The following is a 25,111-nucleotide window of genomic DNA, read 5'->3' on the forward strand; positions in this document are numbered from 1 at the left end:
AACTAAACTGAAACAAAATTAATTTCAATCAAACTCCATTGCACACACACTTGAACAAAATACACAAAACAATGAACAAACACGATTAAATTACACCAGCGAACACCAGGTGGCGCCAGAATCAAAGGCCACGGTTTTACAGCGCATCCAACGCGAACGTTGATACAGGGAATAGCCAAGACGTTCAATGCAATCGCGTGCACACAAAAATCCTGCGTCCCAAAACTGGAAACAGCATTTAAGCCACAGCAAAGCAGCAGCTAGCAACTTCTGTAAAACAAATAAAGATGTTTTCATTTAATTCCTCCCCACTCCTCTAACATTTAAAAAAAAAAAAAAAAAAATTATATATATATTATATTATATATATATATATATATATATATATATATATATATATATATATTATATATATATATTTTTTTTTTTTTTTTTTTTTTCACACAAATAGGGTAAGGGAAAAATAAAATTACCTTTGACGTGCATAACACTCACATGCTCACTAACTATCTAATCTAAAATTACACCGAACAAGCCCATTAAATCAAGCATGTGAATTAAGTTAAATTCCCACAAACACCCATATTCTAAGTTTATAATTCCCTTCCATCTATAATTCTCCAGCTGAACAAAACCTACCTTTACCGAGGAGTGAAGGAGATACAAGACCTACGCAAACAGGTCACATCGATACAAAGTCATGAGGAAACTACATCTCACCTGTGTGCTGTGTCTATATAGCTACATAATTACCTGACATACCCACCCACCTTATGCAATCAGTGCGCCATTTTTAAAGGGGCAATCCCACTACACATACATTAACGGCTCAAATTTTGTTACAAACTATCTTTACAAATATTAAATAGACTATTCATATGTTGGTGTATCGATGAGTTATAAAGTAGTTTGATTTAAAAAAAAAAAAAAAAAAAAAAAAAAAAAAGAAATCATTGAATAAAATTGACGATACTCACGTTTCGGTTCTTCACGTTTATCCGATCCAGTTTGATAGTAGGGGCTGTCTCGAAAAACGAGGGGACTGAGAATGCGGGACTCTGGGTGCGGGACTCTTATTTTTAGGAACAATATTTTAAAAGCAGCAGGTTCTGTTCAAAATTATTTTAATTTAATTTTTTTTTTTTTTACTTTTCAAATGTTTTCTTAATAGATTCTTATTCTGCTGACCCCTGTTACAACTACACTGTGCTTTATAATCCATGGAGAGCCACCAATAATACAAATTACTACACCTGTGACACCTCAGTCAGCTGGAGCGGCTGGTATCATCTCTTCATTAACGGTGTGAGCGCTCACATCCCAGACACATGTGTTGCTCAGTATAGCTGTGGCACTAATGCCCCACTGTGGATTCGTGGTGGACACCCAACAGTTATGGATGGAGTAGTCACTCGAGATGTCTGCGGTAACTGGAACAATTACTGCTGCTATTTCGGGTCTTACCCCATTAAAGTCAAAGCATGTCCAGGAAATTTTTATGTCTATGAGCTGGTTAGTCCAACTTTCTGCAGTTCAGCATACTGTGCAGGTGATTATATTTACATGAGCTCTTTCTACACATTCATGATATTTGTATCTCTGTTCATTAATCACTATTCATCTAAACTTTCAGATGTTAGCAGCATTAACACCAGCTCTACAGCCGTCACAGCAGCGACCATCTCCACTGGTAATGTAACACACTGTGTCTCTGTTGACTTACTTTCTGACCTGTAACAGTTCAGCAGCAGTTTATGCTGATATCAGGAACAGACATGTTCACCTGATTCTATTACCCCAAAAAAGGCTGAATGAGCTTCTTGTGCATATAGTCATTAAGTAACAAAGACACTGTTGTTTTCTCAAGTAGATTAATACTTTTATTTTGATACATTGTTCCAGACCCTTTCATTATTTGTGACTGCAGACTGCAAAAAATAGCATGAAATGTAGAGTAAGCTGAATGATAGTGATATCTGATTCACAAACAAATCATTTGATTTCCGTATTTCGATTAGTTCTGAATACATTTGATAAATCACAAATCTAAATCATGCATGAAATAAATATTTTTCCTTTCACTTGATCATATCTGTGTGCATGTCTGTGAGTTAGTTAGTTATAGCTCACCATTATTCATTGTGCTGTCAGGTAATTATATTTTCATGTGTCATTTGTATTTTCTTTAATATTGAGCTTTTTTTCAACTGTTACTAACATCATCAGCACTGTTACAACAGTCAGACCAGAGACGAGCTCAGCTGGTAATGTAGTCTGATGTTTCCTCTGTTGAGTGTGTTTTGAGTGTGTTTCCTAAAATACACCAACACATTAACTTTCCAACAAGAGGTAAAAACATTTTAGACTTTGTTTACACCACACAGAGAGGAGCTTACAAAGCCCTCCCCCTCCCCCACCTCGGTGCCTCAGACCACATCACTGTCATGCTAATGCCTGCATACAGACCGCTCGTTAAAGTCGCCAAACCAGTTCAGAAACAGATTCAAGTGTGGCCAGAAGGATCGTCTGAGGCTCTTCAGGACTGCTTTGATACAACTGACTGGAATATGTTTAAGCAGGCTGCCACTTATAATAACTCCACTGACCTCCAGGAGTACTCGGAGACTGTCACTGCCTACATCACCAAGTGTATTGAGGAGGTAACAGTCACAAAAAACCATTACTGTCCGGGCCAACCAGAAGCCGTGGATGACAGGGGAAGTCTACAGACTCCTGGAGACGCGGAACGCTGCCTTCAGAGCTGGAGACGAGGGGGGCCTGAGAACAGCCAGGGCCAACCTATCCCACGGCATCAGAGAGGCTAAGAGACAGTACTCCAGGAGGATAGCCCATCAATTCAGCGACAGCAGAGACACTCGGAGCCTGTGGCAGGGGATACAGACCATTACGGACTACAAGCCCCCACAGCGGACCTGTGACAGCAACATCTCTCTGCTGAACGAGCTGAACACCTTCTTCGCTCGCTTTGAGGCACAAAACAGCTCCACTGCACAGAAGACTCCACCTCCTCCCAGTGACCAGGTGATGATGCTGACCCCGGACAGCGTGAGGAGATCCTTCAGCAGGATCAATGCACGCAAAGCTCCGGGTCCTGACAACATTCCTGGGCGTGTACTGAGAGACTGTGCAGCAGAACTCACTGATGTGTTCACAGACATTTTCAACATCTCACTTAGTCAAGCTGTTGTTCCCACATGCTTCAAAGCTACCACCATCATTCCAGTCCCGAAGAAGCCATCTCCATCATGCTTCAATGACTACCGTCCTGTTGCACTTACTCCCATCCTCATGAAGTGCTTCGAACGGCTAGTCATGCACCACATCAAGTCTGCCCTCCCCCCCTCCCTGGACCCATTCCAGTTTGCATATCGGTCCAACCGGTCGACCGATGATGCCATCTCAACTACCCTCCACTCAGCACTCACACATCTAGAGGAAAAAGACTCATACGTCAGAATGCTGTTCATAGACTTCAGTTCAGCATTCAACACAATCATCCCTCAACAGCTCATTCACAAACTGGTCGAGCTGGGGCTCAACACTTCGCTGTGCAACTGGCTGTTGGACTTTCTGACTGGAAGACCTCAGGCAGTACGTGTCGGCAGCAACACATCCAGCACCATCACACTGAACACTGGGGCCCCCCAAGGATGTGTGCTGAGCCCCCTCCTCTTCACTCTGCTGACCCACGACTGCACACCGTCACACAACTCCAACCTCTTCATTAAGTTTGCGGATGACACGACTGTGGTGGGTCTCATTAGCAACAGAGATGAGACAAACTACAGGAGCGAGGTGAGCCGCCTGGCCGGGTGGTGCAGTGACAACAATCTCTCTCTGAACGTGGAGAAGACGAAGGAGATTGTTGTGGACTTCAGGAGAGCGCACACTCAGCATGTTCCTCTGACCATCAACGGTGCGACTGTGGAGAGAGTGAGCAGCACCAAGTTCCTGGGTGTGCACATCACAGAGGACCTCTCCTGGACCGACAACACTGCAGCAATGTTCAAGATGTAAGAGGTTCGTCTCTACTTCCTCCGCTAACTGAGGAGAGCCAGAGCCCCACCCCCCATCATGTACACCTTCTACAGAGGCACCATCGAGAGCATTCTGACCAGCTGCATCACTGTGTGGTATGGCGCCTGCAACGCGTCCTGCCGGAAGACTCTGCAACGCATAGTGAGAGCAGCTGAGAAGATCATTGGTGTCTCTCTCCCCTCCCTCCAGGACATTTATGGAACCCGTCTCACTCGAAAAGCCCTCTGCATTGCAGGTGATCCCACTCACCCGTCACACAGCTTCTTCAGTCTGCTGCCATCAGGGAGGAGACTGCGAAGTCTCCAGGCCAGGACCAGCAGACTGAAGGACAGCTTCATCCATCAGGCTGTCAGGAAGCTGAACTCGCTCCCGAACTTACCCCCCCGTCCCTCTTCTGCCTCAGGCACCACTGAACTATGAACCCCCCCTCCCTCTAACATACGAATGTCATGCACCAGTCACTTTGTGCAGCAGTGGTCTGCTCACTACCTCATTCACCATGGATCTGACATCATTCTACCTCCTCATCAGTCAGTTTAATAAAATAACTGCTCTGAGCCCTTTGTCACTTTGTCACTTTTAATCAGACTGAATAAGCTATTTTTTTATGCACTAAAAAAATCTTTTTATCTGCACTGTTTGTTCACTGGTTTGCACTCTATCTGCCATGTGCCTTGCGCTGCTTTTATTTAACCTTATTTTTATTTTATTTTTTCTATTATGTCTTTTTTACGTTCCCTTATTGTATAGTTTTTATCTTATATTTTATATTTGATCTAGATTTTTAGGCTCTACTGTTAGTGTTATCTGTATGCACCGGGGGTCTGAGAGTAACGCAATTTTGATTCTCTGTATGTATGTACTGTACATGTGGAAGAATTGACAATAAAGCAGACTTGACTTGACTTGACTTGACTTGAGTGTTTGTGGATCTGTAGAATTAAACAGATGTGTGAGTGTTTGTGTCTAAATAGAGACGAGGGGTAAAACAATGTGAAACGTTCAGTTGTAGATCATTGCAGGCAATTATTATTATTATTTTTGCTGCATTTTGACTGTCTGTGTACAAGTTATATTAAGATAAATATACTTATTAATCACTAATCATCCAAACTTTAAGTTTTTCAGTTATAACAAACATGTTTCAAAAACACATAGTTACAACAACCAGAGAAAAAAATAAACTAAGACAGAAGTCAAGGGTCAAGAGCTCAACTAAAGCAAACACTGATCTCTAACATGGTTACTTCAAACGAAACAATAAATCAACATCTAAACCTTAGTTAATTCTCAATCAGATCTTCTGTAGACGTCTGACAGAAATAAAGTCAGTCTGGTTATTAATAAGTGGAGCTGGTGATGCTGTTTGTGGGTTTGTTTAATCAGATCTTGAGAGATTTAATGTATTTTATTTCAGTTGATTTCATCTAAGGCTGTGTCTGAAGTCAGTTGTAGTTCTTGTGTTTCTCTTTTCTTCAGTAATTCTGTTTGTTAACAGCAGCTGTTCATCACTAATGCTCAATTATCACTCAATTAATCACTTAATTACTTAACTGCAATGTATGTCTTCTTTCAGTGAACTCAACTGAATTAAGTTCAGAGTACTCATAACTGTTCGTTTTAAAACTTAAATGGTTTAAGGCAATCGGTTTCCACAAACGATTTGAGTTAAGTTACTTGTCGGGTTTTACAGTGATATTAGTGAAATGAGCACAAATTCAACAGTCTGATCATAGTCATAGGCTGTCTAATATCATTAAAGTTTGACGTTTGAAATTAACTTAAATGTATTTCATGTAGAGTTTTCTCATTCTAGGTCTGAATATCACACTTCTGGAAGATTGTAAGGTAAGTTGAGATGAGTTTCTGAACTCATACAGACATAACTTTAAACAACAACACAATAATGCAGAGTACACTGTTTAGTGTTTTTGTCAGTGTTGTTGTTTTGCATATATATCTATGTTGAAATTATTTATTTTACTTTGAGAACAAATTTAAAATAAATTAAAAAAAAAAATGTATTTGTGATTTCAGACCACAGGAAAATGTGTAGAAAATCTTCTTGGCCTGATAGAGAACTCAACAGTTCAAGTGCTTGCTTTGAATGTAAGAGAAAAAGGACAAAAACCATCATTATTTGTCACATATATAGACGATTCTGTAGCGATACTTTCATTCTTTTGTTCAAATTTTGCAAATAATCCTATTTATATGATCACTAAAAATAGGATGTGACAACATTTCTGGATGTGGTCCTCAACGCTACAGAGAAGTTTTTAGACTCATCGTCAGCTGACCCAAAAAAACTGGTGTCAGATGGAAACCGTCTGTTAAAAGCCAGCGAGAAACTCGTGTCCATGGTGGTGAAACAGACAAACACAAGTGAATATGTCAGTTTTACTCTTGACACTGTGGGTAAGTGGAAACCAAACTATGAATAGACTGACTTAATGTGCTCAAGTCTAGAAGACCTGTGAAATAACTTCTGACATTTTTACATGACCTTATTGTTAATACGGTTTCATTCACATGACTGTATTTTTTAATCAGAGGGACAAGTCTTCATGGTTGGACCAAAGGTCACCTTAGATAAAATCCCTCGACTCGACACGACCGATTCTTCTGTGGACATCGATCTCATTGGGATCGCCAAGAACAACAATGAAACAAGTACATTAAATGTCTTGATGTGATATTAATTTTGTCATATTCAGTGTATGAGAAAACCTTCTAAAGCTGTCTCACAGGATCAGCTGCTGTGGCTTTCATGAGCTACAACACGATGGAGAATCTACTGAAGCCAGACTTCTTCAACGCATCCAATGACACGATTAAAACCATGATGTCCACTGTGATCTCAGCTACTCTTCCCAAAACCACTAACACTAAACTAACTAAACCAGTCAACTTCACCCTCAGACACATCAGAGTGAGAGACTGAAATGTGCTTTTGTTTTATCAGAGCACTGATGAACATCTGAAAACATCTAATATTCAGTGTTCTGATATTTTCTTCTTGTTTTTGCAGGAGTTTGATCCCAGCGGTTCTCTGTTCTGTGTGTACTGGAATATCAGCGAGTGGATTGTAGATGGTTGTTCTGTTTTAAAGACCACCAGCAGCTACACTGTGTGTTCCTGTGATCATCTGTCCACATTCGCTCTCATCATGCAAACCAGCCGCCCACCAGAGGTACAGAACATTTCTAGTGAACACTGAAGAGCAGCACAGATTTGGCACTCATGTTCTCTCACATGTTTTCTCAGAGCGACTCACTGATGGATCTGTTGAATTTGGTGTGTGTGATCGTGGGGCTGGCGTTCTTCAGTTTGGCCCTGTTGACCTTTGCCCTTTGTCAGTGGAGTCCTGGAGTGAATAATGTGGCTCGAATCAACATCTGCATCAGTCTTCTGTTGGCTCACCTTCTGTTTCTGCTCACACAGCGGTTCCTGAGCCTCATAAGGCCTCTGCAGGTGAGAATGATGAAGGAGCTCTACAGCTCAGCACAGTCTCTCTGAGAATCATCATAACTGTCTCTCATGGTCTCCAGGTGTTGTGTGTCGTGATCTCAGGACTTCTGCACTTCCTCTTTCTCTCCGGCTTTGTGTGGATGTTCATTGAAGCTGTGCTGCTCTTCATCTGTGTGAAGAACCTATCACAGATCAGCTCCAAAAAGAGGGAGGTGCTTAGCAGTGGATTCCTGTGTGTGATTGGATATCTGGTTGCTCTGGTTGTGGTGTGTGTGTCTGTCGGTCTGGTTCCTAAAGGCTACGGCAGCGAAGAGTGAGTTGCTTTTTTAAAAATGGATTTGATTAGATGATATAAAGACAGTAGGTGTGTTCAACTTCAGCTGTGGCTGGATGTAACTGATCAGCGAGACTTGCCACTTGTAGTCAGAGGAACTGTAAACAGAGACGTGAAGTCGGACACATTCTGCTTCCCGTAGTGATGCTCATGTTGTGTTTGTGTTCTTTGTCACAGATGAAGTAGATTAGATGCAATGTTGGTCAAATACACAGATATTTTAGACATTTTTACATGGTAAAATAAATGCTTTTCATTCAGTACTGTATTTATACACATCTCAAGTCACACAAAATTTCTAACTGGCATGCATTAATTGCTTCATGTCAGACACAGATCGGTCTGTGCAGTGCCACATGAAGTCAAACACACTTTTTAGTTTATGACTGACAGCTTGGATGTTTTGGAACAACACTGCCCTCTGATAAATACATTTTATACAGTTTCAAAATCACCCAGAAGATTACAATGCATTTGCAGTTTATTACACTTTTTCCCAGTAGTAACCACCACCAATCAGCACCTGAAATAGTATTTTGGATACATTTATTCAGTTATTATATTGTGTTTTCTTCTGAACAGTTGCTGGATTAAAAAAGAAAAGGGTTTTATCTGGAGTTTTCTGGGTCCTGTTTGTGTCATACTAGCCGTAAGTTCTAGTTACAGACATTCTTCACTTGGCCTGTTGAAACCAAAATACTAAAGTGATCCTAGAGTTAAGTTTCTTCTTTTTCTGCAGTTAAACATAATTATCTTCATAAGGATTGTCATCACTCTGTACTCAACTCTCAAAAATCTCAACGCTGAAGTTTCACAGATGAAACAAACCAAGTAATATGCATTGTTTGTAGTTCTTCCACTCTTAACAAAACAATATATTCAATAAAGACACGTTAACTTTCTTTCTCTGTTTCTCTGCAGGATTATGGCGTTTAAAACACTGGCTCAGTGTGTGGTTCTTGGTTGCTCCTGGATTCTGGGTTTCTTCACTAATGGCAGTAAGGTGCTGGAGATCGTCTTCCTGATCTTGAACTCCCAGCAGGGAACCTTCATCTTCCTGATCTATTGTGTCCTCAATAATGAGGTCAGGCATTTACTCAATTTACATCTGAAATCTGGATATTAAATAATATTCCAGCTGTTTTTATGGAGGTCTTGTTCTTATTTTGGCACTTCCCTCCCGAGCTCAACAGCGCCTCTCGTTATTCCAATGTAAATCAGTGGTGAAAAATGGAAATGCAGCGCTCTTTGTTTTCCTCTCCTCAATTTTCCCACAACTCGTAACATTCTTAATCAATATCAAAAAACAATGAATGTTATTTTGAGGTATGTGCATTCTAAGATAATATTGTATGTATGTTGAGCAGTCAACATTAGAGCGCCACCCTCAGGCCGAATTAATCAAGAATGCTAGACCTCTGCCAAAAGTGTTCTGTCATTTCCATGTAAAGCTTAGGCTACTAGCAGTTAATCACAGGTTAGTCATATAACCTACGATACGATCCAGAATCTGTCCCAGCAAAATATAAGGTCACGAGCTGCTATACTGCTTACTACTAAAATGTTATCATCCTGCTCCATAGGAAATCCATGGTCCCACTTTATATTAGGTGGCCTTAACTACTAAGTTCTTACATTAAAAACTAAGTACAACACTCTTATTGTGTTCATACTGTATTGTAAAACACTTTTGCCGCTATTGAGGTGGGATACAGGTGAGGTTAGGGACAGGTTACAGATGTAATTACATGCAGGTATTTGTTAAAATATAAGAACAATTTAAAAACATATGAGCACAATAAGTGCATTGTATCAAATGATTCATTTAAATGTAAGTATATTAAGGCCACCTAATGTAAATCGGGATCAAAAGTGTCTCCAGACACAGTATATGAAAGGAAAGTAAAACATTTGCTTCTGAAAGTGCAAATCTAGTCTCTAAAGCCTCTTTTCTCCTCTGTTTATTATAAGCAAACTCATTCTGGTTCATGAGTTCAGAGGTTAAATTGATCTCATGAAGTCACTCAGCTCCTCTCGTCTCGTTCTCGTTCAGGTCAGGCAGCAGTACAGGAACTTCTTCAGATGTCTTTGCTGTGGACGCAAAAAACACTGAGGACTACAGCATCAGGTTCAGGAAATGAGCGAAGGTCCAGTGTCATACAATAAAATACCACTACGACAGAATCAATGCCTTTACATGTTACATGACAGTCTCTGCTTCTATTTGTAAATGAGCAATTTTACAAGTCTTATTTTATAGCCATCATTCATTTCAATGTAAATATTAACTTTCTTTAACTGTTGGTTTCTTTTTTCTTGTTGGATATTTTAGACCCATGTGTGATTTTATTATACCTCAGACCCCTCAAGTGATCTATGTTTCCTTTAGTTGCTTCTATTATTGTGCAAGAATATTTAGTGTGAAGATGGTGATGGATTTGTAATTGTGTTATTGATGTTAATCAGTAAATAATCTGTGAATGTTTCCTTGTAATTCAGGTTTATCGTTTTATTATATATATATAGACTTTATTTAAAAGCAATTAGATAACTTCTTATATGCATCATTAATCAGTGCAATCAATCAATCGTTTATTTATTTTTAAATCAGACGTCATTGTTTTGGCACGATCCCAAGGTCCACTGTGATTTTTCATTCGGTAAGTAGAAAAGTTAATTAATAGAGATGGGAGCAATCCTTAAATTTATTGTTAATTCAGGTCAAGAAGTTGTGTTTAGAATTTTAAAAGTGCAGGGCAGCAATTTCGTGATGCAGAAAATGACGGCAGACATTATAAAAATACAACTTGCTGCACTGAGAAAACACTAAACACAGAGAGGTGCTTAGCAGTGGATTCCTGTGTGTGATTGGATATCTGGTTGCTCTGATTGTGTTGTGTGTGTGTGTGTGTGTGTGTTTGTCGGGATGATTCCTCATCTTTGCTGTGCCAAATAAAGATAACACCGAGGAGAAAATGAGTAAAGTGACAACGCCATAAAAGTGATTCTATTATTATTTATACATTAAATGAGTCTCGGCTATACATTTTACTACTTTTTTTTTTCTTTTTTTTTTTAAAGTAATTACTCTGATGTGGATCTATAAAATTATCAATATTTAATGTTTTGGTGAAGGGACTGGTATTATTGTTTTAGAACACTGTGTACTTGAAATAAGATAAAGAATGTAATGGTTTTTCAGTTTAAAGTGTTTCATTTAGTGCAATTGTAAATGTAACGTTCATTCTTGTATTCTCTTAAGCAATCTGTTTAATATCCTTTATTAAAAAAAATATTTGGTAACTTAACACAGTATCACAAAACCCCAAGTTCAGCTACTGCCCTTATGCAAAAGATTTAGAAGAAAAAAGTTCAGTGTTATGGAAGGAGTGTCCCATGTACTGTTTAATATTAACAATGTGAAGCAACACAAATTCAATTTCACAGAGACAAGTCAAAACAATTCATAACAATTAATAAAACAGAAAAATATCCTCATGTCATTTTGTCCATGGAATTAACCGACATCAGTAAAATTCCCTCTTTCATTCAAAAAAATTAAATAAAATGCTGTCTAGGCGACTTATTGCAAGTGCTGATTCACGTACTTAGATGAGGGATGGTCCAAGCAGGGATCACTTTGAGCCACCACCACATTGTGAATGACTTTTCCTGACATGACTAAACGTTTCTATCAGACCGTATTATTAGAAAACCTACAGGATGCTTTCACAGAAAGACTTTCCTGAAGTATCCAAAGTTAGTCAGACTGCTGAAAAGAAACCATATCACTGTATCTCCACACATCACAACCTCGTCTACTGTCCAGCTTTGGAACAAATCAACACTGTAAACTTAGATGTGTGTAGTGCACAACGAAACACTGGCCCAGAGGCCACAGCTTAGACTTTCTGCTGGACTAAACCCAAAGGAAACATGGGTTCATGTACATGACACAGACAAATAAACCAGTCCAGTCCAGCTATGTTTTGGTTCAGAGAGTCTCTCAATGGCAGAATGTCACAGAAGAACAGTTTTGTTTTGCAGCATATAAATGGGCACCCTATTGGGCTGACCTCAAATATTCATCCTTTAAATGAATCCCATGAAACCAAAAATCATATAAAACCAAAAAATTCCCCAATGGCAGCAGCTCCAGCATTGTAATATACACAGCTCAAGAAGCTGGCAAAACATTTGCAATAGTGTCTTTGGCACTCTGACTCAAATTTTCGGGAAACTTGACCACGTATTCGACAACCAAGTCCCCGCGACGATCTGGAGATTTTGGAAGAGGAAGACCCTCCCCGGTGACACGCCGTTTCATCCCGTGAGAAATAATTTCCTGAGACGTTAACTTGATTGTGCGACCATCAATTGTTGGGACATTGATCGTGCAACCACAAAGTGCCTGAGAAAGCAGAGATAAAAGGGATTAGAAAAACACAAAACGACTTTAAAAGAGCTAGTAAACAAACCCTGAGAATAAGACCCTGTTTTACCTCTCGGAGTGTAATTTTTGCAGGATAAATAATGTCCGATCCATCTCGTTTGTAGACGGGATGTGGTTTATCTTTCACCACAAACACCACATCTGCGGGGATGTTTGCTGGCGTCTCATCACCTTCCCTGGGGAAAGTAATCTTGGTTCCTTCCTTCCAGCCTTTCTTCACCTCCACGGTAAGAATCTTTTCCTCAGTGCGCGTTGTTCTTTTGTCGGGGTTCAGGCGTTTGCGTGAGATCTTCATCTTCTTGGTGCAGCCAGTGAACACTTCATCTAGACTGACCCTCAGGTCGCGGGTCACCGGAGGGTCCTGTTTTTTCTCCAGTCTCTCGCCGTGACTGCGCGTGTTAAAGGAGCGGGGGAAACCGCCCATGCCACCCATGCCAAAACTGGCAAATGGGTCATCAGTTTCCATATCCTCCTCCATGCCACCATTGCGTCCGAAGAAGTGTTCAAAAGGGTTCGGTCCTCCGAAAAACTCAGCAAACATTGCATGAGGATCACCTTGGAAAGTGTAGGTGAAATTACCACCAGCACCTCCACCGCCGGGGGTGCCTCCCTTCAGTCCTGTATGTGACAAACAAAGAGGACACATATTACAGAATTGCATGGTGCTGTATAAAGATCACAGACAGCTCATAAATACTGCGCCAAGGGTCCAAAATGTACTTTTTTGCCAATACTGTCAATGGCAGATGAATTGAGACGCTTTATCCATTAAAACAGTCCATTACATTGATTACCCAACTACTACACTTCCCAGAAGAGTTAGGAATTTGAATTCCCCCCAACATATATATAAAATATAAAGTATATTCTAGCTATATATATATATATATACACACACACACACACAGAAGTCTAGAGTTGTTTCAAAATTTCTGGAATGGGACAACCCTAGGTCGAAATGGCACTAAACTGCTGACAGCATTCAACCGGTCCGCATCTTTGTACCACGTGACCATCAGAATCTTCCAGCAAGGGAACGGAGTTCCAAAAAGCGCCACTCAAGTAGCCAATCAGAATGTAGCGTCACAAATCGGGTCTCTTTAACGTAATCAAAACAAACTTCATAACATTACAGCAGTTTCACCAGATTGTTTTCTCTCGATCTAGAATATACTACAGTTATCTACATACTGCGCTGTCAATATCGCGCACGTTATGCAGAATCACATACAGATTAAACAACCGATCCAGTCAGTGCACACTAGTTACATGATTTAATGCGAATTACTGTATTATGTGAATTACTGCAAATACATTTGTATCTGCGTCATCGGGCATGGCAACAGTTAAGAGTTAGAAGCACAAATGACACACAAGCGTGCATCATTTTACTCACCTTCTTCGCCAAACTTGTCATAAATGTCTTTCTTCTTCGGGTCGCTCAGCACGTCGTAAGCCTCCGCGATCTCTTTGAACTTGTCCTCGGCGCCGGGAGACTTGTTTTTGTCCGGGTGGTACTTGAGCGCTTGTTTGCGATAAGCTTTCTTGATCTCATCGTCGGATGCGCCTTTCTGAATCCCCAAAACACTGTAATAATCCTTCCCCATCTTCACCATCGAGCGTTTATTTTGAAACCGATATTCTCCGGACGTCAAACAGCGGGCTCAGCAAGTCCTGCTTGCGTTGAGGTGTCTGTTGGTTGAGTTCAGTTCACAGACACTTAAAACAAATCTCGGCACATAGATGTGAGAGTATTTTGACTGGAGAAGTGCTGTCCCGTCCACCTGTGGGTTGTTATGCCTCCCCCTCGCTCTGCTGTCGCCCTATTTGAAACCGCGAGGAAAGTTCGAGAAATTTCTCAAAGTCTCTGGTTGTTTCTACACCCGACCCACGTGGCGTGCTGCTCCACCCATAGACCTAGACACCGATGAAAGCGAAACTAAATGGTTTCTTACAAGAAAGGTGTAACGTTTTAAGTTGATGAGTTATATAAAATGCATTTATTGGAATATGGCTCTTTTTGGTCTCGTTCTAATATAAAAAAGACAGAAAGCACACTTACGTCTGGAAGATGTTTGACATATGTATGTTTGTTGGGGATGTGTTTGATGTGTGGAAAGTTCTTGTTGTGTTCTTTAAGATGTCTGTTTTACGTGTGTTATATGTTTTAAATTTATTATAGATATTTTATATTAGTCTGATTGACATCTGATAGGAAATGTCCTATTCACTCTCATTTTTAAAGTATTTAAGATGTTTTTACAATATTTAAAAGAAGTATACGTGATGTACGTGTGCCATCAGGTAAAGGATCATTGCCTTGATAGCACACACTGAGACGTCTATTTGACGTCTGCATTACATCTGCAAGACGTGTTTTTTTAGAGTGTATATGACGTTTCCTATCAGATGTCAAACTGACGTTTAGAAGATGTCTTTAAGATGTTTGTAAAACTGACATCTTAAAGACGTCTATCAGAAGTTTGTACACAGCAGATGCTTTCCAGATGAAGCGATCTTTAACAGACATCTTCCAGACGTAAGTGTGCTATCTGGGTGTCCTCAAACCATCATTATCACCACACAGAATGTTTTTTTCATTTTTTCAGCCGCATGTTTTCGCTTCACATCACCACCAGGCGGCGCTCATAATGTTTGTTTGAAGCTTGTGTCTAGTCGGACTCTGATTGGTTACTAGGTCAAAAAGGCGTATGGGATGCGTTTCACCCAATGACAAGATCGAGCGCAGGTCTCGATTTGTTGGCAAAAGCATACCACTCTCTGCTTATTGGATGTGGGGCATCTTCCGTTCTTCCTGATTGGACTTCGTGCTTGTCTCTCACCTGGCTAGGAAAAGCCTTTCAAACTGCAACAATGAAGCATTACGAGGTAAGATTATCATGACTGATTTTCGTGTCTCAGCAGGTTGTATAAGCGTTTAGAGAGGCTTTTTCCTGATGCTTCTGAGATCGAGAAATGATCGTGTCGTGTGAAAACGAACGAATATTACGCGTTATAATACTGACACCACTGAGACTGCAGATTAGAGAACACGCTGGAGTGACACTCACTTCGGTCTGATCGGTGTGTAGATGAATGAATCAGACCAGAACACGCAAGCGTTCTGTTAGATGACAGATTCCGCACAGCGTTACTGGACCTGGAGCAGGAACAGCAGCGGTCTGCAGCCAGTGGTCGCCTCGAACCAGAGAGAGTCATGGCGCAGACTCTAAGACAACCCCTGCCCCACATTACACAACAGTGCAATAGAAACATACTGTACAACATGACAGGTGACTGCTGCTCTTAAACACGTCTGCAGATACGTCTAAAATACCAATGGACTTTCAGAAACGAGATGTATTTTGAGTGGGAACCTCGCATTTGACTGACTAGTATATTCGGTCATTAATAAGCACAATGAAGTTATGTTTTCTGACAAAACAGAGGTATCTGCTGCAATATGACGGTGGGTAGTGACTAAATCAACGTTCATGAGGGACTTTGATTGTAGAGAATTAAGTCACAGCTTTGCTCTCCATTAACCCGGATGTAAGTGGTTGTTTCTGTTCATTTACAATCATCAGTGCACATCAGATCTGCCCAGTGAATATACGTAGTTTTCAATGACACTTTACATGCTGATGTAACACTCTTACTTACTGAACATGTGGGACAGGTTCGGTCAAAGTCGTTGATAAAATTGACATAATGTTTATGATGTCCACAAGAGGGCGCCAAGAAGTTTTAAAGCTCTCTCAGGGATTTTTTTGTAATTTTTTTACATTTGCAAGATGTAGGCTATTTTTTAAAGTGTTTGCTCATCTTCAGTGCGTCTATTGGACGTTCCTATCAGATAGACGATTAGAAGATCTCTTTAAGATGTTTATTATTTAGAATGTCAGTAAAACTGATATCTTAAAGAGGTCTATCAGAGGTTTGTACACAGCAGATGCTTTCCAGATCAAGCGATCTTTATCTTGCAGACGTATGTGTGCTATCTGGGAAGTAAGTAATAAATTAAGAAATAAACTAAGAAGGACACAGAACTGGCATAATTAGGCTACACATAGTATCAAAAATATATACGTTCATGTAAAGGCACTCACGTGCGCTTCTTCTGACGGAGTTGATCGTCCTGACGTCCCTCGTGCGCTGTGTAGTGCGCAGTTTCGCCTCAAAGTAAACTTTAAAATAATGTCGGTTGTATTCCACGCAGTTCTTTCAGCTGGAGTTTCTCTCAGTGGCAGTGGGTATTTCCTCCTGTGTCATCTGCTCGTGCCTTTCTCAGTTATTAATAATCTCTCTCTCCCTTCCCCCTAAAATGCGGCTCCGACCAGAGCGCGCGCTACCGACAAGCCGACGAAAATCTGATGACGATTTAATAGAATTATCATTGGAAATAATGCGAATGTGAGATTCGGGTAATTGACATGAAAATGATGCATAATAAAAGCAAACGTTATTTTATTTTTTTTTTTACTTAATTTCTTATGTCTAAATTTCTTTTTCTTTTCATTTTGGGGGTTGAAATATGACCTGGCTATATTTTTGTGAGAATAATTTTCACCATATGCCTTTACTGTTAGATGTACCCCAGCACAAGGGTGCACACCCAAAACTGTCTGTAAAGTGACTCTGTATGTAATGTTTTTGGGTTTTTTCTTTCCTCTGTAAATATTGGTTCTAGCTGTGTGTGCATCCATAAGGAAAGTTATAATTAGCACATATGGGGATGACTGGGGAAGGGTCACGTTCCCTCTTGAGGTTCGGAAGAAAATAGAATAAAGTATTTATAAGTTAGATAATGAGATACAAGTCTTGTTGATTTGTTTATGCATGTGCTTTTAGGGGGTTTGGGGGCCAAATGTAAAGATGAACAAGAGTTTGACAACAGAGAAGTGGGAGGGTCGAGTTAAAGAGAGAGAGAGAGAGGGGTGGGGGCACAGACAGAGAGATTTATTTCCACAGCTGACAGTAAAGCTCCCGTCCCGCACTCGTTTTTGGAGGTGAAAGAGGGACTAAGAGAGGGACGAAGTTAAAAACTCAGAGAAAGTGGATAAATAAAACAGACAGTATGGATACCTTGGCTTTAGAGGCCACGCAGCCCAAAAAAGCTCAGAACGGAGCACCAGTGCTCGGGCCCCCCACCCCTGCCAAACGCAAACCAGCTAAAAAGACTAAGAAAGCTGTGGTGTTTTTCGAGGTGGAGATTCTGGACGCCAAGACGAAGGACAAGCTCTGCTTCCTGGACAAGGTAGGAAACATTTTTACCTTCAGTTTCACTCTATTAATCAAACACCTTAAACTGTTTCACACAGCATTTTCTCATGAATATTTATGCACATGCACATTTTACAACTTCATTGTAATTAAAAAAAATATGCATGGGATGTTTCTGCTTTGACAATTTTATTTGTGATGCTGCAGCAGTGTTATTTTAGTATCATTCATATACTATTGTAATTTTTATTATTTAAATTAGTTTTTCTTTTTTATTTTTAGTTAAAGTTTAAGTAGTTTAGATGTGTGTGTGTGTATGTGTGTGTGTTTTAATGCGTATAGTTTTTATTAATGAGTTTTTTAGTCCTTTGACTTAAACCAAATGAAAATTAGAAATGTGGTCGTGGCATCCAAGTGAAATAAAATACTTTTTTTTTCAAATGCAATGTCAGTTAATGTTTATTTTGAGAAACTATGGTTTTAGTTACAGCTTTATTTAACAATGTGCTGCAGAGCAATTTATGAACTACAGAAAAGCTAAATTGCAATTAAAAATGTTTGAATAACTAATAGCTTAAAAATAATAATGAAATAACTATAATAGTAATCATAAAGAATTAAAAACCTAATAAATATTAAAACCTAAAATGAATGTTAGTTATAAACTACCTATTTATAGATACTGTCTTGTAACCATTAGTTTCAGTCAATTTGCTCTTTAATTCCTCTTACTCTTATTTTCGTATGAATGCACACACTTTTGCCACTGTAGAAATCTCATCCCTAGAGTGGGGCTATTTATAGGCGGTGCGCTCTGGGCTCAGGGTTGTGGTGTACTCTTGCACGGAGGCTCGAGCTCCTTCTGTAGTCGTCCCTGTAAGGAGGTGCAGGCTGTAATGAGGCCTCTAGAATGTGAGGAGACACGCTGTGGGATTATCGAGGCTTGCACACGGATGTCCTCGGATTAACTGCCGCTTCCCCTGTGATGTCACTGTCTACTGGTGTCGTGATGTCACAGAGCAGTGGAAGCCTGTGATGATGACATCATACGCAGAAGGACAGATTCACATAGAGTAGCACCAAACCACTGAAGAGTTGAAGGTTTTTGGAAGGAAAGAAATGATCAGCCCAGGCAGATGCTTTAATATATGCCTACAATGCCATCGTGTTAATCAAGGTGTACTGTATTCAAAAGTTATAAACAAGTGGTAATTTTATGGTACACAGTAAAAAAAATAATTATTTGAAGTAGTGAATAAAACAATGATTATTGGAGTACTTTAACAGAAACATAGGATTTCAGTTCTTCTGTGTCAAAATAACTTGATGTTTATTGCTGTTTCTCTGTAGTTGTAAAAATGTTCTAGCTGTTTTTTTTTTTTTTTTTTTTTTTTTTAAAGATTAATGCATATTTGGGCATATTCATTACATCAGAGTGGAGGTTTTGTTTGTTCATTTATTAAGTTTTTGAATGACTAAAAAATATGCATAAATGATTTTTTTTTTTTTTTTTTTAAGAAAGCCAAGGTATACAATCTCCCGGCTGTTTGTAAAACTCAAAGCCGGACCTGTAGCATCTGCTCAGTTGGCTGTGTTTCTGGGTTTGTTTGTTTGTTTGGTGTTTTTTTTTTTTTTTCTCTCAGAACAGCTGCTGCACTAAAGCCACATCGTGGGGGGATTGTGGCTAAATTTACCCCTCACACACACACACACACACACACGCTCTAAACTGGTGTTTGTTTGATTGGCAGGTCGAGCCCAATGCCACCATCGGGGAAATCAAGTCCATGTTCCACAAGAGTCGTGAGTATAAATGAGTCTCTGATCTTCACTCAGCGAATGAAGCTGTGCTATTAGATATGTTTAAGCTTTTTAAAAAGTCTTATTTATCAAAATGTTTTGTTTTTCATTTAGCAATTGATAGTCACTGTACTTAATTGTCTTGAAAATAATATCAAAATGAAAAATGCGTAATGGTACAGAAATAAGTTTCTAAGTCCTGAGATGCACACTACCATTCAAAAGTGTTTTGCCCCCTCCATTTTAAATAAATGCTTTTCTTTTAAACTTTGTTAATTAAAGTTCCTAATCCTAAATATGAAGCAGCACAACAAATCAGCATATTAGAGTGATTTCTGAAAGATCATGTGACACTGAAGACTGGAGTAATGATGCTGAAAATTCAGCTTTGATCAGAGCAATAAATTATATTTTCCAGTATATTCACACAGAAAACATTAGCATTATTTTAAATTGTAATAATATTTCACAATATTACTGTTATTTTACTGTATTTTTGATAAAATAAATGTAGCCTTGGTAAATAGAATATGTTTTCCAAAAACATTAAAAATATCTTACCAACCCCAAACTTTTGAACGGAAGTTTATGCTTAAAATGTGCGCATGTGTATTTACAGTACTCTAATTGTTTTCTTGTATTCCACGTGTTTGTTTCAGACCCTCAGTGGTATCCGGCCCGACAATCCATTCGTTTGGATCCCAGTACGTATGAGTCCATTATCTTTGACAGCATAATAAGTTCCAGCTGTTTCTTTAAGTATGTAAGTTGTCAATGCTGTAGGTCTCTGCTTTCTAAGATTAGCAGCAAAATTTGGTTCATCATTTTGGTTCTTGTGGTCAGGTTATTATAAATCTAATGGAAGGGGTTTAATGTGATGAGATTTCTAAGGTACAATCTTGCACAGTAGATGACGGTTTCTGTTAGTTGGCATTTGCTGATGCATTATGGGCTTGTTCTGCAGAGGGAAAATCACTGAAGGACGAGGATGTGCTGCAGCACCTGCCTGTGGGAACAACAGCCACCTTCTACTTCAGAGACCTGGGAGCCCAGATCAGCTGGGTCACGGTGAGAGACCTCACACACACACACACACACACACACACACACACACACACACACACACACTCACTCTGTCTCTGGTGAACGACAAGCGACAGACCAGAAGTCATTTGTTTCCAGTGGAGTTTAGTCTGAAATCTGCAGGGTTATATGGATATATGCATTTTTCGCATATATTATATCATAGGTTTATGAAGAAATTTCGTTTTTATTTCAGACATTTTGGGGGTCATTTGTTTTATATGTATATATAATTTGCTTAACCACCAATTTGAATGGGAAAATGCAGCAATCAAATGTTGAAGATGTGAATTTTGAAAGCGGCAGCTGCCACATTTCATTACTACAGTCAGAAATAATCTAAAAAGAACGTTTACCAACAGTACAAACACTATAAGCGTGCATTTTAGTTCCTTTCACTACACAGTAAATACTTTACAGTTAACAGGATTTCAAAAAGAAATGAATAATCTTAGTATAAACCAGTATTGTGTGCTTCGCGCATATTTGTCGATTATATAAGTCACTTTGGAATATTGGAATACATTTGCAACATGTCACATGATAAAAACGATTTTTGTTCTGGAAAATACAGAATGTGAAATAAGTGCTGTGTTTGTGTTTTGATGTGTTCTGCCTGCTCTGACAAACGTCAGTGAGAACTGACTGGATTATGTGCTTAATATCTGTGTTTATCTGGCTGTGTGTTAATCTATCTTTCTTAACCAGTCGGTTTAGTGTCTGTCACATTATCTCTATGAGAGCATGAGATATTTATAACCTGGAAACATGAAGGCGCTTCCTACAGCAGAGGAACTGAGCACATTATAACGCTTCTGTACTGTCGCTGTCTCTCTCTCAGGTGTTTCTGACCGAGTACGCCGGCCCGCTGCTCATCTATCTGATGTTTTACTTCCGAGTGCCGTTTATCTATGCTCCTAAATATGACTTTACCACCAGCAAACACTGGGTTGTACAGTAAGTACAGAAACACTTTAGTTCAAATTTTAGGATTTACAGTTTACAGTCGTGTCATTACAATAAAGACACATCTTTGATATCTTTAATGCTAATCATAAAATAAGTTAGTGTCCTATGTAAAGACAGTTTGCACAGTGAAACCAGCTGATGGCTTCAGAGGGCTGATGGGTAATTGAGTGTTTTTATTGTTATAGTTTGGCGTGCATGTGTCACTCCTTCCACTATGTGAAGAGACTCCTGGAAACACTGTTCGTCCATCGCTTCTCGCACGGGACTATGCCTCTGCGCAACATCTTCAAGGTGAGAGAAATGGCTCCTTGTGATGGATGAAAACACATGAAAATTTAAATTGAGACATATTGCCGGTTACTGAGACATTAAAAAAAAGTGTCACCTTTCTTTAGATGTTTTATAGATTGCATAAAACATCTGACAGTGCGTTTATATTTGACAGTGTCAAAGAGGCAACTGTTAATGACCAATGAAATTGTACTAGATGCAAAACGTGTGCTTAAATTGCTTTGAATTTGTTCCAAACAATAATAGACCTGTGCTAAGCATAATAATAATAAGAATGGATGGATGTTTCTAAGAAGTGCTGGCGCTGGAAAGAACTCTTTCTGAAACTCAATTATTCATGAGCATGAAGAAGTGAAATCACAGCATGAGCATGTTGAGTCATGACTTTTCTTATAGAGAGAGAAATAATTTTTTCGAATAGAGCAGAAATTTCACATTGAACCGCCCAGTGGTTTTTAAGATGCTGTTTGTTAATCGTAACTTTTGGCGCATTGTGCATGTATTTGACTGACTTTGGCACAGTCTTCCTGTTCAGAGTAATATTTATAGATATTATCGCAGTGATATTAAAACATTTCATTGTGTGTTTTGCAGAACTGCACGTACTACTGGGGATTTGCAGCTTGGATGGCTTACTACATCAACCACCCTCTGTACACGCCGCCCAGTGAGTCCACACACACCCAGACACTAAACATTCAGCTTCACATCGCGGGAATTAATCACATTCTTAAATCTGTTCAAATAAAAAAAGTATTTTAAATTGTAGTAATATTGTATTTTTGATCAAATAAAATGGATATGGATTATATGGATTTATAAAAGACACTGACATTCTCGGCTGGTGGGTTTGAAATGTGTGTTTGTGTTGCAGTCTATGGAGAACAGCAGATCAGACTGGCCCTCATCGTGTTCCTGGTAGGATCTGTTTTTATACTGGATGCTAAATGTCTCAATCATTACCTAAGACATGATAAGACGGACCTCAGGTCAGAGCTCAACAGCACTAATGATCTCTTTATGGTCACAGTTCTGTCAGATCGGAAACTTCTCCATCCACATTGCTCTGAGAAATCTTCGTCCTCCAGGTAAGATCCCACACAGGAATATAGTCTGTTGTCTTTGCTTTTTTCATCTGTTTCTTGACTCATTATTTGATTAGAAAACCAAAAGTAATGATTTTTTTTTATTTCTTTCTGCAGGATCTAAGACTAGGAAGATCCCATATCCGACTAAAAACCCGTTTACGTGGATCTTCCTGCTGGTGTCCTGCCCCAACTACACGTATGAGGTCAGACGGCCACATTCAGCACTTATTTATCAATAAGAAAAACATCAGGAAATGCATCAGGAAATTCATAATACACACCTCAAAATCAAAAGAACAAAACTGCATGAATATCATCTACCATTATGATGATGATGATGATTTCTTTTTTCTTAATCGTTAAAAAGCACATTAATTATTTTATGTGATAATTATTCTTATTACTGTTGGTAACATTTCACAATAACCTTCCTTAGTTAATGCATTATCTAGCATCAACTAGCAATGAGCAACCCATTTATTACAGTATTTTTGAATCTTTGTTAATGTTACTAAATAAAAACACACGCTCATTATAAATGAATGTGTGTGTGTGTGTGTATATATATATATATATATATATATATATATATATATATATATATATATATATATATATATATATATATATATATATATAATTTACTGTTTTTTTATTACTGAAATACAAAAATAATATATAATGTCTCAAGAAAATTAGTTATTTTGATTTTGGGGTTGAAATATGACCTGGATCTTTCACAAAAGTTACAATTTTGGCTCTGATGATATTTGTGACCCTGGAGCACAAAACCAGTCTTAAGTTGCTAAATAATTGATTTTTCTTTTATGCCAAAAATCATGAGGGTATTAAGGAAAGATCATGTTACCTCAAGATATTTTGTAAATTTCCTACTGTAAATATATCAAAATTTAATATTTAAACAGTAATATGCATTGCTAAGAATTCATTTGGACAGCTTTAAAGGTGATTTTCTCAGTATCTAGATTTTTTCCCACTCACAGATTCCAGATTTTCATATAGTTGTATTTCAGCCAAATATTGTCCTCCTAACAAACCATACATCAATGGAAAGCTTATTTATTCATGATGTATAAATCTCAATTTCAAAAAATGTACCCTTATGACTGGTTTTGTGGTCCGGGGTAACATCTGTTATGTGTATTGTGGCTGAAGTGTGTGTTTTTAATCACATGATCTGAATCTGCTCTGGTCTGTGTAAACGCAGCTGGGCTCGTGGCTGGGCTTCACTCTGATGACCCAGTGTCTGCCCGTGGCCGCCTTCACGCTGGTGGGCTTCATTCAGATGACCGTGTGGGCGAAAGGAAAACACCGCAGCTACCTGAAGGAGTTCCGGGACTATCCCACGCTCCGCTCGCCCATCCTGCCCTTCATCCTGTAGGACAGAGTCACGCAGTGTTCCCCTCGTCTTTTTAACCTTTTCTTCTCGTCTTGTCCTCCCCTTATCATCTCTTTTATACTGTGTCCATGTCTCGCCTCTATTCGTTTCACATGCCTATTTCCTGCATTTGCTCATCTCTTGGAGTGGACTGATTCTGAATAATAAAGTCAGCTCAGATCCAGAACCTCCAGAAGCTTCGCTCTAATGGCTCCATATCGCCCTCTGTGGGTTGGATGATGTCGGTCATCTGAGGAAATCTCCTGAAAATTATCAAGAGCATGTCCAGATAATAATTCAGTCAAAGAAATAAGAACTTATATTTCGCACGAAGACAGTAGAGCACATTTTAGTACAATCAAGATTTTGGCATTATTTTCATGATTGAAAACATCCTCAGTTATCAGTAGCTGATGTGGTGTAAAAAAAAAAAAAGTAGTATACAACATGAACATGTTGTACTGAATTAATGATATATATATTTTTTTTTGCATTACATTCATGAAAATTTGAAGGGAGAATGAAATGTCATTCAGTATTCCCCCCCCCCGTAGCTCATTTGTGCTCAGCTGCTGGGGATCATTTTGTATTTTGAGTGCACTTCGTGCTAATGTATCTGTTTTTGAGATCTCTGATATGCACTGACAATGTGATGGCTGTGACTTGCAGTAAAGATGTTTAGTTCTGCGTGTCACTCAATAACCAAACCACTAACAGGAGGACCTGAGGTGACCGGCTGAAGACCAGATACTGTATTCAGCACTGTAGAGACAAGTTTCCAAGTGTGATTATTAGGCTACACGTGAAGCTAAAGCTAACTTGGCGCAGACTGCAGATGTCAGAACTGTTTTGTTGACCTAACAATTTATATAAAATAATTAAAAAAAACACTGTCATTGGCTTGCGCTTTGTTCATTGTATTCATGTATTCATAATACATG

The 25,111-nt window shown here is 39.1% G+C and overlaps 3 protein-coding genes across 5 annotated transcripts in view; 2 read left to right on the forward strand and 1 right to left on the reverse strand.

Moving 5' to 3' along the window:
- Positions 1-10,284, forward strand: part of LOC109101233 (adhesion G protein-coupled receptor E3-like) — a 30,394-nt gene extending 20,110 nt beyond the window's left edge. The window contains exons 2-13 of the mRNA XM_042766943.1: positions 5,860-5,907; positions 6,097-6,168; positions 6,291-6,477; positions 6,613-6,732; positions 6,810-6,991; positions 7,091-7,252; positions 7,327-7,533; positions 7,611-7,843; positions 8,447-8,513; positions 8,604-8,695; positions 8,786-8,948; positions 9,918-10,284. Of these exons, the coding sequence (XP_042622877.1) occupies positions 5,860-5,907; positions 6,097-6,168; positions 6,291-6,477; positions 6,613-6,732; positions 6,810-6,991; positions 7,091-7,252; positions 7,327-7,533; positions 7,611-7,843; positions 8,447-8,513; positions 8,604-8,695; positions 8,786-8,948; positions 9,918-9,977 (1,593 nt within the window). The 3' untranslated portion in view covers positions 9,978-10,284. The remainder of the gene's footprint in view (positions 1-5,859; positions 5,908-6,096; positions 6,169-6,290; positions 6,478-6,612; positions 6,733-6,809; positions 6,992-7,090; positions 7,253-7,326; positions 7,534-7,610; positions 7,844-8,446; positions 8,514-8,603; positions 8,696-8,785; positions 8,949-9,917) is intronic.
- A 951-nt stretch (positions 10,285-11,235) lies between these two features.
- Positions 11,236-16,567, reverse strand: LOC109063836 (dnaJ homolog subfamily B member 1-like). 2 transcript variants are annotated; one of them, XM_042764440.1, is made up of 4 exons: positions 16,427-16,567; positions 13,714-14,234; positions 12,367-12,935; positions 11,236-12,275 (listed from the first exon to the last, which is right to left on the reverse strand). In XM_042764440.1, the coding sequence occupies exons 2-4, from the start codon at positions 13,931-13,933 to the stop codon at positions 12,042-12,044; spliced, it is 1,023 nt and encodes a 340-aa protein (XP_042620374.1). In that variant the 5' UTR covers positions 13,934-14,234; positions 16,427-16,567; the 3' UTR covers positions 11,236-12,041. The 2 variants fall into 2 exon arrangements, with proteins under 2 accessions (XP_042620374.1, XP_042620379.1); XM_042764445.1 differs by having other exon boundaries at positions 13,714-14,009; positions 16,427-16,564.
- Positions 15,074-25,069, forward strand: LOC109048296 (very-long-chain enoyl-CoA reductase-like). Of its 2 annotated transcripts, XM_042764420.1 has the most exons (12): positions 15,074-15,206; positions 17,524-17,574; positions 19,292-19,343; positions 20,000-20,044; positions 20,305-20,408; positions 21,265-21,380; positions 21,578-21,683; positions 22,278-22,350; positions 22,558-22,601; positions 22,714-22,771; positions 22,886-22,974; positions 24,000-25,069. In XM_042764420.1, exons 1-12 carry the CDS (start codon positions 15,192-15,194, stop codon positions 24,171-24,173), a joined length of 927 nt encoding a protein of 308 aa, XP_042620354.1. In that variant the 5' UTR covers positions 15,074-15,191; the 3' UTR covers positions 24,174-25,069. The 2 variants fall into 2 exon arrangements, with proteins under 2 accessions (XP_042620354.1, XP_042620360.1); XM_042764426.1 differs by lacking the exon at positions 15,074-15,206 and having other exon boundaries at positions 16,735-17,574.
- The last annotated feature ends 42 nt before the right edge of the window (positions 25,070-25,111 follow it).

Source organism: Cyprinus carpio, chromosome A1, assembly GCF_018340385.1.
Source record: "Cyprinus carpio isolate SPL01 chromosome A1, ASM1834038v1, whole genome shotgun sequence".
Taxonomy (NCBI): domain Eukaryota; kingdom Metazoa; phylum Chordata; class Actinopteri; order Cypriniformes; family Cyprinidae; genus Cyprinus; species Cyprinus carpio.

What these genes read in the sequence shown, in the direction of transcription:
- LOC109063836 (XM_042764440.1), bottom strand. Translation starts at nt 13,933, where the DNA reads ATGGTGAAGATGGGGAAGGATTATTACAGTGTTTTGGGGATTCAGAAA. An exon ending in TGACAAGTTTGGCGAAGAAG is followed by an intron (nt 12,936 to 13,713) that starts GTGAGTAAAATG and finishes TGTCACATACAG; the next exon opens with GACTGAAGGGAGGCACCCCC. An exon ending in CAAAAATTACACTCCGAGAG is followed by an intron (nt 12,276 to 12,366) that starts GTAAAACAGGGT and finishes CTGCTTTCTCAG; the next exon opens with GCACTTTGTGGTTGCACGAT.
- LOC109048296 (XM_042764426.1), top strand. Translation starts at nt 17,395, where the DNA reads ATGGATACCTTGGCTTTAGAGGCCACGCAGCCCAAAAAAGCTCAGAAC. An exon ending in CTCTGCGCAACATCTTCAAG is followed by an intron (nt 21,684 to 22,277) that starts GTGAGAGAAATG and finishes TGTGTTTTGCAG; the next exon opens with AACTGCACGTACTACTGGGG. An exon ending in GCCCCAACTACACGTATGAG is followed by an intron (nt 22,975 to 23,999) that starts GTCAGACGGCCA and finishes GTGTAAACGCAG; the next exon opens with CTGGGCTCGTGGCTGGGCTT.